The sequence below is a fragment of the Passer domesticus genome, chromosome 3 (assembly GCF_036417665.1).
Source record: "Passer domesticus isolate bPasDom1 chromosome 3, bPasDom1.hap1, whole genome shotgun sequence".
NCBI classification, from domain to species: domain Eukaryota; kingdom Metazoa; phylum Chordata; class Aves; order Passeriformes; family Passeridae; genus Passer; species Passer domesticus.
Window position 1 is genome coordinate 59736845 of NC_087476.1, and position 18755 is coordinate 59755599.

Genomic DNA, 18755 nt, shown 5'->3' on the forward strand with positions numbered 1-18755 from the left:
TGCCGAGAGCAGCGAAGGGAACTGTATTTCCCTCAAAAATAAAATAATAATTAAAAAAAAAAAAAAAAAAAAAAAAAAAAAAAAAAGGAGAGACATGGAGACGGCCCAGGCCGCCTGAGGGAAGGCGCTTTCCCCTCCCGCCCCGCCAGGTGGCGCCGTTGCGGCGCGGGAGCGGCGGGGCCGCCGGGCCCTGAGGGGCTGCGGGTGCTCTGGGGCGTGTTTTATCCCTGCGGGAAAGGCACGGGAAATGCCGGGCTCCGGGGCTCTGGAGCCGGCTGGAAGCACCGGCCTGAACGACGAATAATGGCACCGCCCGACGCGTGCCGCTGTTGGGGACGCAAAGAGCTGAGCTGGCTGTCGAGGCTGCCCTCAGCTGCTGCCGCTGCATGACCGAGGCCAGGGTTCAGGTCGAGGTGTCTGGTCCTGATGGCTCAGGACACTTTGATCAAGCTCCATAGAATTGTTTCTCCTTCATGAGGCTTTTGAACCAAAGTTTGTGTCACGCTACTTTACCAACCAAAGCTGAGAAGAGACTACAGGCTGTGTCCCCAAAAAGTCAGGAGCTAGTCGTGCATTTTCAGGCATTTCACCTGTGAAATGCGACTGCTGGTGCAAATTTCCCTTTTGGAGGGTGCAGTTGTGAAGCATTCGGTGAACACCGCCAGCACGCCAGGAAAACTGCAGCTCGGGGAAAGCTTTCATCAGAAGCAACTTTCTCGGTATCTCCTATTTGAAGGACACAAGAATAAATCTTAGTACGTCTTTTTACGTGGATTTTAACACAGTTAAACCAAGACAAAGTTGCATTTGTAATACATTAAGCTTTTTTAGTTTTTTATTCTGTTTTAGAACATGCATCTGACTTATCTCTGCACCATCCTTACCGTGATTTTATACTGGACATTCAAGAGACTGATATTTTTGCAGATTTCAGGTTCGTTTCGTCTCAATTTAATTATACTTGAATATACTCAGTTTGGTCAAGGTTTGCTGGCCAGCACACACCATGTTTCGGGTTGTGTAAGAGGTTTTAAATGATATAATCTCATTCTGTGAATTTTGCAAGGTAAGCAAAATTCAATCATAAGATTGAGAAGTCTCACCTGGCTCATAACAGCAGCTGAGCTCTAGTCTGGAGAGATAAGCTTTACTATTTACATTTTGTTCTGGGAGGATTTTGGGGAGGCGTATTTTTAAAGCACTGTCGTTAACATCACTTTGCTGAACTGGAAAGTGCCACAAACACATCCAAAGCGTGTCTCTGTGCTGTGCCTTACTGTGCTTCTGAATGCCTCATTTAGTATCTTTTGAGTTATTTGGAATTAATGGGAGCAATTTTTTGACTAATGCACTCACATCAAGAGCAGATCTGATGATAATCAAATGCTCTTGGATGTTCATGTTCTTGTCATGGCACTATTACCTAGGCAAATCAAAAACAATCTTTCAATTGAGACAGAGTACAGCAGTGTTAATTTCTTAAGGCTTGCCCTGAAAGGTAGTGACCACTGTAAAACACACCAGACTGGGTAGGATGATTTCTGCCAGACAAGATGATTTCATCTAAGAATCAACAATTCAGATCTTACAGCCACAAAGTCTTAAGAAAGCCAATAAAGAGCTTTTGAATACCTCATCCCATAACTTCTGACCAATATAAGATCTACTTGTTATTGCTTGGTAAATAAAAAAAAAAATATTTTATTACACTAAGAGTCTTTATTATAAGTGCATATAAAGTTTCTTAGTGTTTCCATCATTCTAGCATTAATTTTTCACCTGTATATCATAGTTCTATATGGACTTTAAAGGCTATATAGGCCACATACCTCTCATTATCTTAAATTTTGGCTATAAATGCCCTTAGGAAGTCTAAGTTAGAAGGCTGAAAGTTGGAGTATCATAGGGTTACAAGGAGGGATATCAAGCATGGCAATGCAATACCTTGTTAGTAAAGGTATTTACTTAAAAAGGCTAGGTGGATTACAGGTTGTCCTGTAGCAAAGCTAAAGCAAACAGAGGCATTTGGACTGTACTGAGAAGTCCATACCAGTGTTCCTACAGAGGCAATAATGAACATTTTACTCTCTATCCACAGCAATTCCATTAGTTCAGGCACTAGCAACCACTGTGACAGTGTGCTGTTCCAAATATTATGTTATGCATCCTTGGGTTTAATGCTCACAAGCAGGTGGTTGTCAGGGTTAACTAGGTGGGTGATCTCTGTACAGTTTCTGATCAGGCAAGCACAGTCTTTAGGAGACTGTAGCTTCAAAAGTGTTAAAATTAAGTATACTCAGGTGCTGAGCATTTCCCTCCCTGGATGGAGTTGACAAATAATTTTTTGTTAGTTATTGTCTTGTGCTAGTTATAGGCCAAGAAATAACAGAGTGTGTCTGTGGACTCCTGAATCTTTTGGCTAGGTGAAGGATTAAGAGGTATTATTAACCACTAGACTTTAGTGGACAAAAGATTGTACCCACACAGGGGGTGCATTTCTTCCTGCCAAGCTCCATATGTGCCATGCTGTCATCTGCTGCCTGCAGATTCAGCTTACTCTCTTCTGCCTATGCTTTCAAAAGAGGGAAATACATGGTTGACCTTCATACCCTGTGATTTTATTGGTTTTTAATATCTTCTGTGCAGTTTTATTTATTAATTTTTTTAATTTTCTTTGTGAGCCTACACAGATAAGTCTCATTCTTGGAGGAGGAAGAAATGGATTTGCCATCGTTCCTTTTACTCAGTTCTGATCAATAATTCTTGCAGACGGTCTAACTAATGGCTTACCTAAACTAGTGAATGTGTGCTCATGCCTAGCTTGAAGCATGCAGATAGTGTTGCATGCAACATTCAAGAAGGACAGTGTTTCGTCTTGTAGAATTTGAGCATTAGACACAAGAGATCACTTTTAAAAACTTGTTTTATCCTAACCATAACCATCCTAACCTATCGTAACCTCTAACTGATTTTTTTTTTTATTAGGGCATCTGGAGAGAAATCTAATGGTTCATAGAAAAAGCTAACTGCCAAGTCAGGAAGATATACTATTACAAAATAGAATTAATAGTGTAAATAGCAAATATTGTCATTACAGTATCTATTTTCAGTAAACACATTGAAATGGAAACATGCAAGTATACAGAAAGCAGAGTTATGTAAGTTTCTTCTGCAACACTTTAAGTAGCTAATGATTTTTTTTTTCTGCCAGGGTTTTCCTGACCACCCCCAGGGTAAGGTTGTGGCTATTTAAAATTCCTTGGACTTTTGTGCTGGCTCACACCTTGCATGTGTATGTGCAATTATCTCTGTTCTGCTTTTTCCATTTAACATTTCCAGTGCAAAGCTTTCATTAACTGAGCTGTTCTTTTCTGAGTCATGAGCATGTTTTTAGAAAGAAAAAAGACTTTCTGTATAGTTTGTGCCAGCATGGACTTATGGTTTCTGTCCTATTGCAGTGTAAATTGTTAATGAGCTGAGCCTCACTGTCCAAGATCTACCAGCAGAAAGTGTAAGGAAATAATTTACTTTTCTAACTGGAGTTACTCTTTATTGCAATGCAAAGGATGATACAAGAATTCCATTCCTTTAGACCAAAAAAAGTGTCAATGATATGACTGCAATGAGGCCATAACTTGACAGAGAAGAAGATCTGAAGCTGGGAAAGTCATGCTTAGCAGCTGAATGTGGTGAAAGAACTGTCAGTGTGATAGGGAGGCATATTTCAATTCTGTGGAATATCTTCCTTGAAAGTCTTTTATTAGTAGTCAATTAGGCATTGAAGATGTTTTGGTTTAATCAATGTAAAATAAACCTTGGTACTCCATTTCTGGCTTCTGCAGACTGGGGCTTTGGTAGCTATCATGGTACAGTGAGCATGTGGTGAGTCTGGACCAAACACTGCAGAAAAATGTATCCAGTTCCATACATACCTGTGGCAAAGGCCTGTGCCTAGGAGATCTGCCTACTGATTTTATTGTCTTTTTTCTGGTATCACATAGTCTTACTTTTGATAGAAAAACTGATCTGAAGCATTGGCTAAAATTGTGATTTCAAGTCTTTACAGATCTTTAATATAATGAATTTGATTAAAATGTGACTAAATCTAGATTGTTGAGCTCAAAGCAAGGTATAAAAGCTTGAACCAAAATTGCTCATTTTCCTATGTTATTTGTTAGAGACAGTAAGGAGACATTATGGAAATCACTCTTATTGTATTATGCTCAGTTTTGTCATGCTGATTTAGCAGAGAGGGAGAAATAACTCTGCTTTTGCAGCCTTATTGTTGCAAGTTGGAAATTTGAGTTGTATGGCAGGAGAGAAAAAGTAACAGTATGCAAAGGAATGGCCCAAATTGCTGGTTAAGGTCTGCCCTCATTGCTGTTAGGCTGTATGTAAAAAGCCAGCTGGTGAACACTTTTTTTAAAGTAAAATTGTTCTCAGTTAATCATCTCTTATCTTCTTACTTCAGGTTTTTGACCCTACATTTTCTTGTTTCTCTACAAGCAGCACTCCAAATAAGCAGTCTTCTGCTGTTTATAAAAATTTATTAATTAATCATCCTTGAATTTTCCTTGAAATATCTAAGTATATTTTAGAAAATTTTTTAGCAAGTTTTAGTTTTTTACTGAATTCATCAAGAATTTTTTAGATTGAATTCTTCAAGGCAATTTCAGTAGAAAAACATATATGTTTTTATAAACATATCTACTAAAAATTTTTTTTTCCTAATTTCAGCTCCCATTAAACAATAAGTGGATATGTTTGTAGCTGGAATTTACTATAAAACATTACTTATGTCTTCTGTGGAATTTGCAAGCTAAAATCAGGTGGGTTTTCTATCCTTGTACTTCTGCTGTTACATTAAAATGATGCAAGCATGCTGTAATTGCTACTGTAAAACCATTGCCTCACCTTTATTTCAAAAGAATTGTCTTGTTAGGAGCAGAACTAAATGTAACTATGCAGCTGTAGGAAACAATGGTTGTTCTACCTTGTAATTGTACACTACAATCAATATACAGGATGCCACAGAGTTCAAGCTTCAGGATTAGAACCCCACACAGAATAAGAAAACATTAGTAAATGCTTTCTGGCTAAGCTTATTAGAAATGCCACGGCTGGTGTGACTTGTACTGCCAGCACGCTTTAGCATCAGGTTATCCAAACCTCCTATGGGCAAGTCTGAGAAATGTTACTTCAAGGTAATTCCCAAGGCTTTGTTCTCCTTTCCTGATTAAAGGAGTTTGCTTTGAAATCAACAGAGATTTATAGAGTGTGCCTCCAAGAGAAGTAGCTGGCCTGTAAATTTAAGATCCAATTGCTTTTTTCAATGCAGTTGTTTTGAGGTTGTTTCTGTGGTGTTGTGCTGAGAGAGTCTGACACCATCATGCTTGAATAAAGTACAAGAGTTAGTCAAGCTTGACCAGAAGGAACTGCATAGTAAACTAACCTGAACTCCAAACTGTCAAGCTATCATGAGTAACATGTGGTTACAAATGATTCAAAAGTTCTCTTTCAACCTCTGGCATTTTTAAAACTCGAAAAGGAGCTCCTTACGTGAACATATATCTGTAACAAACTTAGGAGAAGTTCAACTTGAGATTTATTTACGTACTTTTTTGTTACAGTTTAAACTTTTAAAATAGTTATAGAGGTTAAGAAGACTGAAAATGCAAATGAAAGAGAAAGATGAGGTAGAGTTAGCAGAAGAAGGACAGAGGGGAGAAATTAGTTAAATTTCAGTAAAAAATGTAAGATAATCCTTGAAAATGCAGTGAGATGTTAAGTAGAAATGGGCAGGGTGCATTCAAAAAATTTGTGGAGTTGGTATGAGGAAAACTGAGTTGACGTTCTCTTACCTGAAGCTAAGTTACTAATAGCAAATCTATTTTCCTCTGTTCTCTGTCAACTGGAACAACAGTTCTCCCTCCAGACACTTGCATGTAGTTTCCTCTGCTGAGAGGAAACAGGGAACTGCTTACTTGGATGACAGTTTTCCTAAGGGCATCTGCCAGCATGACACTTGTTTGATCTATTGAGTCTCTATTTGGACTTGTCTGAAATAGGAAAAAGCAAGCATACCTGTTTTACCTTCTCTTATGGGGGGAAAAAGGGGAACAGGAGACTGAAGATGTATTCAGTTCTGCTTTTCTTTCAGAATTGCAAACCTAGGTGTTTGCATCCACACAGGAAGTGTGCCCCATCATTGCAAATCCCGCATATAATTCCTTGCCATGTTGGGAAGCAAGTGGGGTTTCATCTGCAGAACAAATGTTTCTGGTGTGAGTTTGGTCAGTTGTGCAGAGCACTGGAACTGCAGAAAGCTTGTGCTGTGTAGGAAGCTGACGCTTACTCTGCTGTGCAGCACAATGAGAACTCTCCTGGCTTTGGTATGTCAGGAGTGATACTGAGTCACTGAACTAGAGAGCCTTGTGGGGCAAGGCCACCTTGCCCCAAAATAAGCTAGTGTTTCTTCACTAACACTGTTTCAATGTTATATGATTTGTGTGTTTTCTTAGTTAGATCATGTAAATGTAATCTGAGATGTTTTACAGTATTCATTCTGTAGCCTATTTCTCATTCTTGGATGACAGCTGGCTCCTTTTGAGATCAGGGTTCTAACGTGCTGCTCTTCTTTCTACTGCTGGAATTAAAAACGGCTGTTAAAAGGCTTTACTACCTCAACATTTTAAATGGTAAAAATACTTGTTTAAATGTTTGTCACAGACCTACAGAAAGCAAGCTTAAAACGTGTCTTCGGGGGAGCCACTTAGTTTCAAATTCAGGCTCTGCTTTTGAGGTCAAGGCTTTGTGCATGTACCTCTAAGTGTGAATCCTACCCCTCCTTCTTTGGTTTCTCCTTTATTAGAATAACATCTATGTTTCTGGAAAAAATATTCCTGAAAAGCAACTGAGTGGGAGTTTGTGATCACTTTGAAGCCAATTTCAAAACTTTTTTTTACAAAGTTTCTGCAGTGTGGAATTCCATCCGTTTTGCTAGGGAAAACTAGGCTTGCTTCAATTTCACCTAAAAGGGAAGTTAGCAGATCCTGGAGGACTGTTTGTAACTGCAGCACTTCAGTAAGCTTTCCAGAGGAGTGCAAGATAAATAGTTACAGCAGTTACTCTTGTGGTACAATGAGTAACCTGTAAAGCCTTCACAATAATTTGAACAGAGTTGTCTCTTCATATTTTATTTACTCTTAATTCCCACAGGGAAAAAAAAAATCAAGCAAAAAAGAAAAAAACAAAAAAACCCCAACAAAAAATAAAACAAAAACCAGAAAAACAACCAAAACCCCAAAAAAATTAAAGAAGCCCCAAACAAAACAAAACCCAAGAGAAGCAGAGGCCTTGTCCCTCCTGGCAAGCATAGTGTATTTCTCCTGAGTCATGTGTGAAGAGGGGCTGCCAGAAGGTTGCACTGAACTCTGCAGTTCGTAGAGAATCGGTGCCACTCAGATTAGAAGGGACCTGGGGAGCTTGTCTAGTCCAGTCTCTGGCTCAGAGCAGGGTCAGGCTGTGACCTCTGAGTGGCTTACTAAGGTCCTTATCCCAAGGAACTTCCTAAAGGGCTAGAGACTGCACAGCCTGTCTGGAAAACCTATTCCACTGCTTGGCCATCTTCACAACCAGAAAGGTTTTTTTTTGGGTTGTGTCAGAACCTCCCCTGCTTTAAGTGAAGACTACTGCCTCTTGACCTCCTGCTGCGTAGGAGATCCACAAAGAACTTTATTCAATTGTTTAAAAACAATCAAATGTCCTTGAGACTTATTCAGTCACTTCACTTAGCAGGCATTGAGTGTCCTTCCTACCTCATGGCAGTCTGGTTTTTTTTTCAGTTTGTGCAGACACAGTCCTCTCATCCTAACAGGGTATTTGCTCTTGTTTCCTGACCCTCTTGGTGGCCTGATACTGCAAAAGGGTGGTTGCTAGAGATGGGCTTTTTCCTTAAGTAAGCCTATTGGGGAGGAAGTTCCAATTCCTTTTCTAAAAAGACTTAGTAATTTCTCTTGTTCCTGTAAGAATGGAGCTGTAGGATTCTGGGTCTCCCTCCAGTGTTGGGTTTATCTTAATTGATGTTACCTTATATGTTGAATAAAGCCCACTTCATCTTGAAGTCTCTGACTCAGGCCTGAGGAGGGCTTTCCATGAAGAGCCTTTGTGGCTCTGGTCTGAGGGGCACTTTTGAGACCATCAAGGCACAGTGTATCCAGAGCTGTGACTGGAAATAATGAAATGCAATTCAGATGGGAACTGTCATACCTCTACTGTGTCAGTAGAGTTGAAAGGACACAACCAAGCAGGGAAAAGCAGCAACTAAAGACAAACATAAGTTTTCATCTTCAGTGCTTCTGAGACCCTTGAGGCTCTTCCTGGCAAAGGTCAGTCATGTGGTGGTTTTGTGTTCGAGGGAACAAAAATCTATGCCCTGGAAGTAAGTCCTCCTGTTTGACAGAGCTGCTCCTGCTGGGATTTGTCAGCCAAGGAAAGTGTTTGTGCTTCAGGGAGAGGCAGGTGCTCTGCCGGTCTGCCATGGTGCTGGGGGCTTGGGGAAGTGCACCCTACCCGAAACTTAACCTGACAAGATGCCCTGGGTAGTCAAACAGAAATGCCTTAAAGCCTGAGGGTGGCTTTGGAGACTTTTTGGTGTGGAATTGTTGAACTGTAATATTCATGCAGTAAGTGTACTGAGGCTTATGACTGATTTGCATTACGATTGTCTGGGTTTTCTCCTTTCCTCCTGATAAACAGTACTGATTGCCTGTGGGCTTATCGAATTATGAATTTTTTTGCCCTCTTACGCCTCGCTGATTCTTTTTCCCGTTGCCTTTTTTCAAGCCTGCATGCCGTTCCCAGTTTCGCCGGCGGGCCTTGCTGCGGAGAGAGGGAGGCTCGGCGGGCCGGGCGTGAGGAGGTGCCCGGTTCGGGGATCCGGAAACGGCGAAAAGGGAGGCTCAACAACTCCTGGATTTGCCCCCCGGTGACGACACGCAGCGGCATTTAACATCTCGTTCCCGTAACCCTTTCCTGCCCGCCGGCTCCGGGAGGCGGAGGAGAGGGCGGAGCGCGGGCGGGGCGGACGCGGCGCCATCCCGGCGGCGCCATGCCGGCAGCGCCGGGGCTGCGCGGCGCGGGCGCTGCCCGGCAGGGGGCGCTGTAGCCGCCTGCGCCGCTCCGGCGCTGCACTGCGAGGAGCCCCCGCGTGTCCGCCATATTGGCGCCCGCGCCGCAGCCGCCGCGCGTTGTTCCTCCATCTCCTGCCGGCGCGGCCGCCCGGAGCCGAGCGCGGGAGGGAGGGAAGGAGAGAGGGAAGGGAACGCCGGCGCTGCCGGGCGGGAAGCGGGGCGAGGAGGAGACGGAAACGAGCGGGGCCCGCGTCCCCCCGCGCCCGCCCCCTGCGCCACCCGCCATGGAGAGGAGGCCGGGCGGCCCCTGAGCGAGGAGCGCACGCACGGACCGAGACTTGCCCCGGCTCGGCCCGGCCCGGCCGCCATCAGCGGAGAGAAGCCGCCCGGCTCCCGCCTCCGCCGCGACATGGAGGCTGTGAAAGCCTTTAACAGCGAGGTGTGTAACCCCCTGCCGGCGGCCTCCCCTCCTCAGGGCCGGGGAGCGGGCGGGGCCCCGGGGCCCGGCGCCTTCCCTGCCCCCTGCTCGCAGTGGGGAACTGCGGGAAGTGGGGGAGCTCCGGGGGGCCCAGGGGTGCGGGAGCGTTCCCGCAGGCCGGTCCGGGGCTCCCCCCCGCGTCGGGCGGGAAAGGGCCTGTCGCCGTCCCTGGGAAGCGGGAGGGTGGAGAGGGTAATGGAGACATCCCCCTCCCCCCCAGCTTCTTCCGCCGTGGAGCTGGGGGCGGCTGAAGGGGAAGAATAGAGCTGGCGGCGGGCTGGAGGAAGAGGAGGACGCGTGAGGAGGCCTAGGAAGAGGAGGAGAAAGAGGTCTCTTCCCTGCGCCTGGCCTGCGGAGGAGCGGGTGATGCCCGGCCAACTTCCCGCAGCGGCCGAAGAGGCCGAGCTGGGCGGCGGGGTCCAGGCTCGCCGGGCACCGGGACTGTGCCCTTCCACGCCTGTCCTCGTCTCTCCTGCCACCCTCTTCCTCCCCGCATGTGTGTCCGAACCCCGCCAGCGCGCACTTCTAACACCTCGTGCAGCTAAGCTTTAAATCTAGGGAAACGAATACAAAGGCATTGGAGGTTCGACTCTGTGTTTAAGAATCGTATATTCGCAGTGGTCAGGATGGAAGCAGACATTCCCTGCATGCTGCAAAGAGCTCAGATCCTGCACTGAAGCACTGTGCAGAGAGCAGGCTACGGAACCCAAGAACACATACATACATACATACATATAGGCTGAGGTGTTCATATTGCACCTGGCTTCTCTTTTGTGCTGAGAGCTAATGTTTATTTTATTGCAAGATGGTTCTTGCGGCAGCTCTGCTTTGTTGCTGTCATTGTGAAGGTATCATTTGTATTTTGAAGTTAATGTACGAGCAAGAAAAACAAATACATATTTTTCTTACCAAGTCGTATATTTCACGAAGTAGTTTTTAACTTATTTTGACCTTGGATATCATCAGCACTTGTTACAATGTATACTTCTAGAGACTGCTGACATATTGAAGCTCCCAGTTGCCCTCTCGCTAGTCCCAGCAGGGATGTAGTACGGTTTTAATGGTTTTAAGTAATGCTGTTCCATTTGACCTGTGGTGGAACAGTGTGGCAACCATGTTGTTGTTTCTGCCAGCACAGTAAGATAGATTTCTAAAATGAGCATGTACTCTCCAGTAACACTTGTACAGCTCTAACCTAGATGTGCAGTTCTAGGTGTTGCACTTTATACAGTTTGAATTTTTAAGTTGAAATAAGCACAAATTTTTAATAGAAATTGTGGCCACTAGAAGAAAATAAACACTATAAAATATTATTCCTATTTTATTACTTGATTGGCACATGTGCTATATTGTTATGCAGGGAAAAGGAAGAATCTGGTCACAAAAACAGAAGAACATAAGTTCTTCAGAGCATTTTCCTTCCATATACCTATCAGTAGGAGCAGAAGTCTTCTTCACGTTGAAAAACATCTTCTGACTTGCTGAGCACTTGGGTATAAGTACTGTAAGAATAAGTCTGAGACTTAAGGTGGCAGCTGTGCTGAAGAGGAGAGCTTTAGATTATGCCTTAGATTTTCTAAAAAAATGGTAGACAGTAGGTTGTTGGAAAAGAAAATGCAGAAGATCTGACAGTGTCATTTTAATGCCAATTTACCTGCTATGGTATAAATAGACAGCATCTCTGATTTAACCTCTGTCTTTGAATACTGGGCTACAGCGATGGGAAGGTTTTAAAGATGACTAAACAAACTCTGATCCTGGAAGTAAATGGTACCAGACTTGCTACAGTTAAAGAATCCCAAGTGTCATTGCTAGCCACTCTTAACACCTCTGTACCCAGTGCAGAACTGAACTTTAATTTAACTTCCATCATTTTCTCTGGCTGAACTTGCCTATACACACTTTGCAATTTAGAACTGTGAAATGGTCACTAAATATTTGAATTAGCTAAAGTGTATGAGTCTATTTATTGCTGTTCCTAAATGGTTTTGATTCATTTACAAAATATTGGTTGTAAATATTACATGTGAAATCCTGTTCTTTGTTTATATTATGTTTTAAGGTCATGTTAAACTCCAGAACTGACGTCTGAGTCCTGTTTTAGAGTTTTTTGGCTTAAAATAGATGTAAATTAAATTTAGCAGCAGATGGGACAGAATAAATTGTATAAAAACTTTTACCATAGTTCTTATTATGCAGTTTGCATTCAGTTAATGATTTTACAACAGTTTATGTAACTTACTGGTAAAAACCAGATGACACTTTGGAAGGAGCGTTTCAATACATTTAAACACTCAAGTTTGCAGGTTGATTTTTTTTGTTTGGCTTTTTTAAAGGAAGGAGTTGTGTTTGGATTCTGCAGTGAAGCTAAAATAAAGGCAGCTATCCATCTAGGGAGTACAGCTAACTCCAGAATTGTATATTATGATTATCCTATATGGCCATCAGGATTGAAGTGCTTAAAATAGGCTTGTCATTAATTTGATTAGAAGGAAGAATTTCGAGTTTATTTGAACAGTAACTACTAGGAATAATGGCGGCTCTTGTGGGAAGCTGTTCAATGTCTAGTGACGATACATAGCGCTGGCTGTGCTCTACCTAGCTGTATATATATAAAATTAGCCCTAGCATTTCAAGTCTTGGGAAAGGTACGTTTAAACCTGAGAAATAATCAAGCTCCTAAATAAAACATGCTCAGTATTGTTTTCGTGTAATGGTTGACATTTTCCTATTTGATTAAAACTGTTTGGCAACTGAAAATTGGAATAATATACAACTGATTTAGTATAATGTTGAGGTAATTGGCAATGTTTTGTACCACAGAGTTTATTGTTTGCTACAGTTGGCACCACGAAGGCTTACCACTGCAGAGCCATTTTCATCTAGGCCTCAGTTTAGACCCTGAGATTTTTCAGAAAAGCACAAAATCATATTCAAGAATAGGTCCTGACAGAAGAAAATGAGTCAAGTGTTTCAAATTTTCTGTATGTTCTATAAAATATATTTTGTTACAGAGAAATTGAAATGGACTAGAAGCAAGCATATGTATCCTTGCAGTTCCAGTGCTTAGATGAGAATGATTTAATTGCAGATGTATATAATTAAAATTCAGTATTTGTTGCATAGTCGGGTCAGTGTTAAAGTCCTGCTGTCATCATCAACTCTAGCTGGCCATTGTCACGTTTCTTTCAGGTACTGGTCTTGAAGTTGGTTTTGAGTGCTATACTCTGCAGAGTTTTCGTGCAATACTTGTTCTTTTTGCAGTGACAAGCTAAATTATTTTCCACTTCATAATGTGAAGGCTGTGTGGAAAAAGAAGACCAATGGATGTTCTAATTCTAAAACACATTTAATTATTTTAAAATTTATTTTTATGTTAACATGTAGATTAAATGACATAAATAGTCACAGGATTTTAATTTATTTTAGGAGGAACAGAGATCGCAAATTCATTTTTAAGTGCAGCACAAACTGAATATTTGAGGTTATGCTTTGTTTAGCCATACTAACTGCATCTGCAAGAATTCATAGGAATGTTGAAAAGACAGAGCAAATTCAACTTAGATATTTATTTCTTTAAAAATTGCAATAGTAATTCACTGATCTGGTTCAATTAAACATAGCATTTCTAATAATTTGGAGTTTGTCAATATCTTTACTCACATACAGGCACACATCTCATCATGTATGAGCTTCATCAAGTCTTGCTGTTCATGATGTTTCCTGATGTTTTTGGTTTTGCATTCTCTTTAAAAAGAAAGCAAAAATAGCTCCTGCATAAGCTATGCATACTTTGGTCAAATCACTGAATATTGTTTTCATTTTGAGTAGCTGAGACTGGTAATTGCATCTTTGATCTACAGCCTTTTAGAAGGTTAGTAGTGGTAAAACCTACTCAGGAGAGTTAGATAGCATATCTAGATTTGGAATTTACATTGTTGAATCCAATGCACAATAGCTGTTAATCGTCCAGTGCCACAAATTTCAGCTGTATTTGTCAGGCAATGCAGTATATTCTGACATTGGAGAGACAATTGAGAAAAGGACAATTATATATTGGAAAAAAGGTAAAAGAGAATAAGGCGAAGTTGGTCCCTTGAAACTCAGGAACAAGAAGGTCATGTGTCTTCCGATTCCTTTCACAAACACCTTGTTCACTTGTATGAAAAGCTCAATTTCTCTTGTCTGTACAGCTGGGTGCTGATACTTTCATGTACAAGGGAATTGAATAGAAAACTTAAGTGTCATCATGGAGACCTGGAATATCTGCAGTCTTAAAGTGGGATGCACATAAAGTGCTGTAAGGTTAAGGTAGTGATTGCTGTTTATTTAAAGAGTGGTGTGGGTTGCTGTGCATTTTCTAGGGTGTGAGAGTCATAATTAAAACTTCTGCAGGATTGCTAGGTTGGTGTTCAGCCATTATTGACAGTGAAAATTGTTGTCTTTGTTGTTGTTCATCGTAAAATACACTGAGCTTTTGGTGTGCATAATGCTTTTGAGAGTAAAGTAAGATGATGCATAAAGTGGCTATTGCTCCTTTTGGATTCAGTTATCATTCTGAAATTGATCAGTGGTAGAGACGTGGCAGACACTGATCATTTACTGGTAATGCTGTTGTCTCGATTCTTCATTTGCACTTCATTTTTTGTTGTCCACCTTCATCATGACAATTCTTTGGAAGGTGTATTTTAAGGGTCATTGAGGAACAGTTCAGTGGTCTACAATTTCAGAAATGTGACCTTTGGAAATGACCCACATTTTAAAAACTGAGCATTGGAGTATAGGTGCATAAAAGTACAGAAGGCTAAACTAAAAATTGTGTTCCAGACTACTTTATTTAAATGGTGTATTCTAAGTCAATGAGGTGGGTTTTTCATGAAAGAATGCCAGCTGAAGCTAAAAAATGCTAAATGGTATGCCTCATGAAGATGCTGAATAGAGATTGATGCTGAATAGTTGGGAAAAGTGGGGATAAAAGGGATGCTCTATAAAATGAGCAGCCAGGGCTTTGATTAGTGCAAGTTAGATACTAGCAGTTATGTTAAGGAATAGTGAGAAGACACATAAACTACTCCCTGATAAGATAGTTTGCTTGGATTGTGCTGCATGTTTCACGTTGGCTGAAGCACCTGAAGCATCTACAGGGCTTTTTTCCTAGCTGCTGTGACAATGGCAAAACCTGTATCTGTTTTCTCTGTCACTATATTTTACTAGCCATAAAAAAGAGTACTACCTTCTTTCATATCCTCTGCTGTTTGAAGGACTCAGCAGCTGTGATAAGTTTAATGCTTTCTTCTTTTTTGTTTGTCTGCTGCCCCATTTATGGTCAGATACTTGTAAATTTTATTGTAGCAAATTGGGATGTGAGCTTCTGGTTTACTTTTGTCTTTTGTCAGAAGAGAAAGTGACACGTGCATCTGCATGCAGACATTCATACATCCGAAAAATTGTTTCTGTGTTTCATTCTTAACCTCTGGGGTGGATGTGAAAAATGTCTTCCATTTTAGTTTGGTGTATAATCCTGTAGTGTTTCTCCAAAATAAAGCATGAATATTTACATGAATTCCCTTAAGATGCAACAAAATATGTAAGAATTTGTTAGTTTCCTGTTTACTGTCAGGAATATTAGGAGCAGTATTAGTGAAATGTGAGTATTTTACTCTATGGTTTCCCAGCAAGAATTAAACTTTGCTGGCTCTCAACAATTTTTTTTAAAGTGTGTATGGAAAGAAAGTCCTTTTCTCTTCAAGATACAGTAAATATTAAATTGATGTTCACCAGGTCTGCATGTGTGCTGAATAAATATTAGCAGTTTTAATATCACACTTTCAAAGACTGATCTGACCTTTGATTTTCATCGGCCACAGAACCTTGACTTCTGGTCTTGTAAAGACATGCTTCTGCAAGTGTGTGTAAAAGGCCCAGAATTTAGGGCTTTGGTTTATTTTGGTGTATGTCTTGTTCAAGAACCTAATTTCTTTAGTGAAATAGTATAGGACAGACATTGGTAGGTTTTCAGTCTTAGATACGTAGACTTTAAATTTCTTCTTAAACTGTGATCTGCATCAGATCCTTGTGAGCCTTGAGCAGTTGTGTAGCTCTCCAGATTCTGCAAACTCTCTGGAGTTGTAACTGGATAGTTACAAGGATTGATCCTATTTGCTACTCATTTAGAGAGCAGCGAGCCATTTTGCAGTTTAAAGCAAATGCCCTTCTGAACTTTTATAGCTTCAGATCCTTTGATTGTCACCTGCTTACCAAGATTATACCTGGGGCTACAGTCTTTGACAGAGCACTTAAAATTATCTTAACAAGTCTTGTTTGAAGTTGCCACTATTTGAGCCGTGCCCCATCCTTGCAACTGTTACAGGCCAAGTTGGATGGGATTTAAAGCAACTTGGGCTAGTGGAAAGGGAAGTTGGAACTAGGTGAGCTTTAAATTCTCTTCCAAACCAAACCATTCTATGACCAACAGTGTGTTTTCCTGTGGCAGCTGTAGAAGTGGAGTCTGGTAATCCAGATGGCCTTCTTATAGGAAAAAAGCTATTCAGAACAAAACTTTTTGGTAAGGCAGGTTTAAAAATAAGGTACATAAATTACTCCCATAAGAATATCTTTTCACTTACGAAAAGGTCTTCTATTTTTTTGTCTGTAAAATTGATTCATTATTTTACCTCTGGACAGCCACCAAAAAATTCATCCTGAGTGGCTCCTTCAGCCTTGGTTTTAGCCGACATTCATGGCCTCAGCAGCCACTGGTTTCAATTCCATTGTGAGGCCCAGGACAGAGGTACATAATTGGCTGTTCATATGTGTAGTCAGAGTTCAGTGAGCTTGGCTTTGAAAGTTCAACAACAACTTTTGAAAAAAAGTTTCAAACAATATTAGTTCTTGTTTGGAACTTTTTGTAAGTTGCACGTATATTTCTATTCTTGCATTTTTTCACTTCTTTGGAGCTACTTTCTACAGTATTTCTTGGGGAACACTAACAACAGCAGTAGTTGAGTAGGTAATTTTATTAACCTTATTCAGGAGGTGCTTCTTCACTTTAGGGTACATGTTCTTTAAGGCAAAAACTCACTGTCCAGTTACTGCTGTACTAGTACTTATTTTACCTGTTCTTGCCATACATACTGATCAAAAGGAGACATGTTTATAAGTAGAACTTAAAATGTTAACATTTGGAGAAAGTAAGAAGAAATGAGTGCATTGTCACTGTGACCCACTCTCTATCAGATTTACCCCTACCAGAAATGCATATTTCTTGTAATAGTCTGCTGTTTCTGCTCTTAGGCTTTTGGGAAGTGAGCTGACATTTGTACAAAGGTGATTACTATGGATATACAGCAACTTATCATTTTGCTTCCACTTCTTTTTGCACAAATTTATTTGCCTACATAGCTGGTTTTGCTGGGTACAGTCTTTGATTGCATGAGGTTCTTCTTTTCTCCTGTCCTTGGTTATATGAGTGGGTGGCTGATGCTTTGACATTCAGAAATATAATGCACGTGTTTAATTTACTAAACTACATGTGTGGAAAATGAGGCTTGGCAGCTTTGTTGATGTGTCTGCTGTGGATAATTTTGAGGGTTGGCAGAGAGTGTTCTGGTTCCCATTTAAAATGAAGGCACAAAAGAAGATGTGCCCCAAAGAAGGGTGGCAGAGCTAAGATCCAGGAGCAAGGAGTGGTGGTTTGGGTGGATGGTGGATGAGCAGTAAAACGGTGGAGGGTAGCAACACCTGAGAGGTTGAAGCCACCTATTTTTGAGCCTTGAGCTTGTTTATTATAAGATACTGTTTATAACATTAGTTTTGAAAGATTGAAGTAAATAGTGCTTTATAAAAATTATAACAGCTGAATAAGGTGTGCTGCCTTTATGCAAGGAAGTGAATAGCTGTCTTATATATTTGAATTGAAATTTATTATTGAAATAGCATGCATATTTGGGAAAGGTAATTTAGAAGATCCATCATCTTAAGTGGTTCAGTGTAGGGCTCAGTGTTTCCAAATAATTAGTTTAGAGTTGAGTGGTAAAGATTTCCATACTTTTTTTTTTTTGTTCTCAGTCTTCAGTATTTATTAGTTGGTTTCAAAAACTTAAGTAGAGTTAATTGTGTGCATTCTTAACTTTCCACCCCTCTTATTCTATAATTTGCTTTTTTTTCTGTAAAGTGCAAAATACTGTAAATTGCTCTCACTATAAAACTCTTGGTTTAAAAATGTTGGCCTTGTAGCAGGACTTTATGGAGCTTTCAGTGCATAATTTAGAAATTGGTATGATAGATAAAAATACAATTCTAGTATTTTGCTTGTGATATGATTGCAGTTTTAAAAAGAGAAATAATCATGCTTATAAATGTTTTTGGCTTTTTCAGAGCGTAAGAGCTTAGAATATATTTACCAGGTTGTTGGAAGCCAGTGGAAAGACCTGATTGAATCAAATCAAAGTCTTTCAGAATACAGAATCTCCTGTACATATTAACAAAACAAAGCTGGTTCATATGAAAAGGAATAGCTTCAGATAACATGTTGATCTTCATGACTTGGTTACCAGAGGCGTAGTAGTAACCATTGCTTCTTGATTTTCACAAGAGTGAAGTGGAGCACTTAAGCACTTAACAGGAAATGAAGATCATTTATATGACAAGTATATTGGTTGGAGAAATCCAATCCAGTACAAACTGTGATTACTTTTTTTAAAAAGAAATTTGAATAATTAAGTTTCATTGTGAATAGAGTTTTTAAACTATATCCAAGGAGGTATTTTGAAATCAACACAACAGTTTTTGTCGTGAGCTCTAAAAACAGTTGGCAGAGAAAATGTGTGAGTCTGATTTTCAAAATGTTTAAGATCTGTTCCTATATTTCATATCTCCAAATTTTAGGGGTGTGATTGTAGTTAGGTTTCTCTAAGGCTTTTAACTTTGTGTTATGCCACACTTTACCAAACTAGTGCATTGGAACAAGGACAGAGGGCACTTCTCCAGTGTGGGCCCCCAAGCTCACATCTGGAAATCTGTGAAGACTGACATTGTGACAGAAGCTGATCTGTTTTCCTCTTGATCTAGAATTAGCTATATAACAGTGATAAAGTGTTATTTATGGAAATTAGCCATATGGCAGGAAAGATGAGAAAATTGCTTGA

General features: G+C 40.6%; 1 protein-coding gene and 1 long non-coding RNA gene across 5 annotated transcripts in view; both read left to right on the plus strand.

Moving 5' to 3' along the window:
- Positions 1–368: 368 nt before the first annotated feature.
- Positions 369–9061, plus strand: LOC135296704 (uncharacterized). Of its 2 annotated transcripts, XR_010358710.1 has the most exons (5): positions 369–755; positions 832–934; positions 2986–3158; positions 4738–4829; positions 8845–9061. It is a non-coding gene; the product is annotated as an uncharacterized LOC135296704 (long non-coding RNA). The 2 variants fall into 2 exon arrangements; XR_010358709.1 differs by having other exon boundaries at positions 369–934.
- Positions 9062–9111: 50 nt separating this feature from the next.
- SCAF8 (SR-related CTD associated factor 8) overlaps positions 9112–18755 on the plus strand; it is a 151095-nt gene continuing 141451 nt past the window's right edge. For all 3 annotated transcript variants that reach the window (XM_064413389.1, XM_064413387.1, XM_064413386.1), the window contains exon 1: positions 9112–9570. In XM_064413389.1, the coding sequence (XP_064269459.1) occupies positions 9541–9570 (30 nt within the window). In that variant the 5' untranslated portion in view covers positions 9112–9540. The remainder of the gene's footprint in view (positions 9571–18755) is intronic.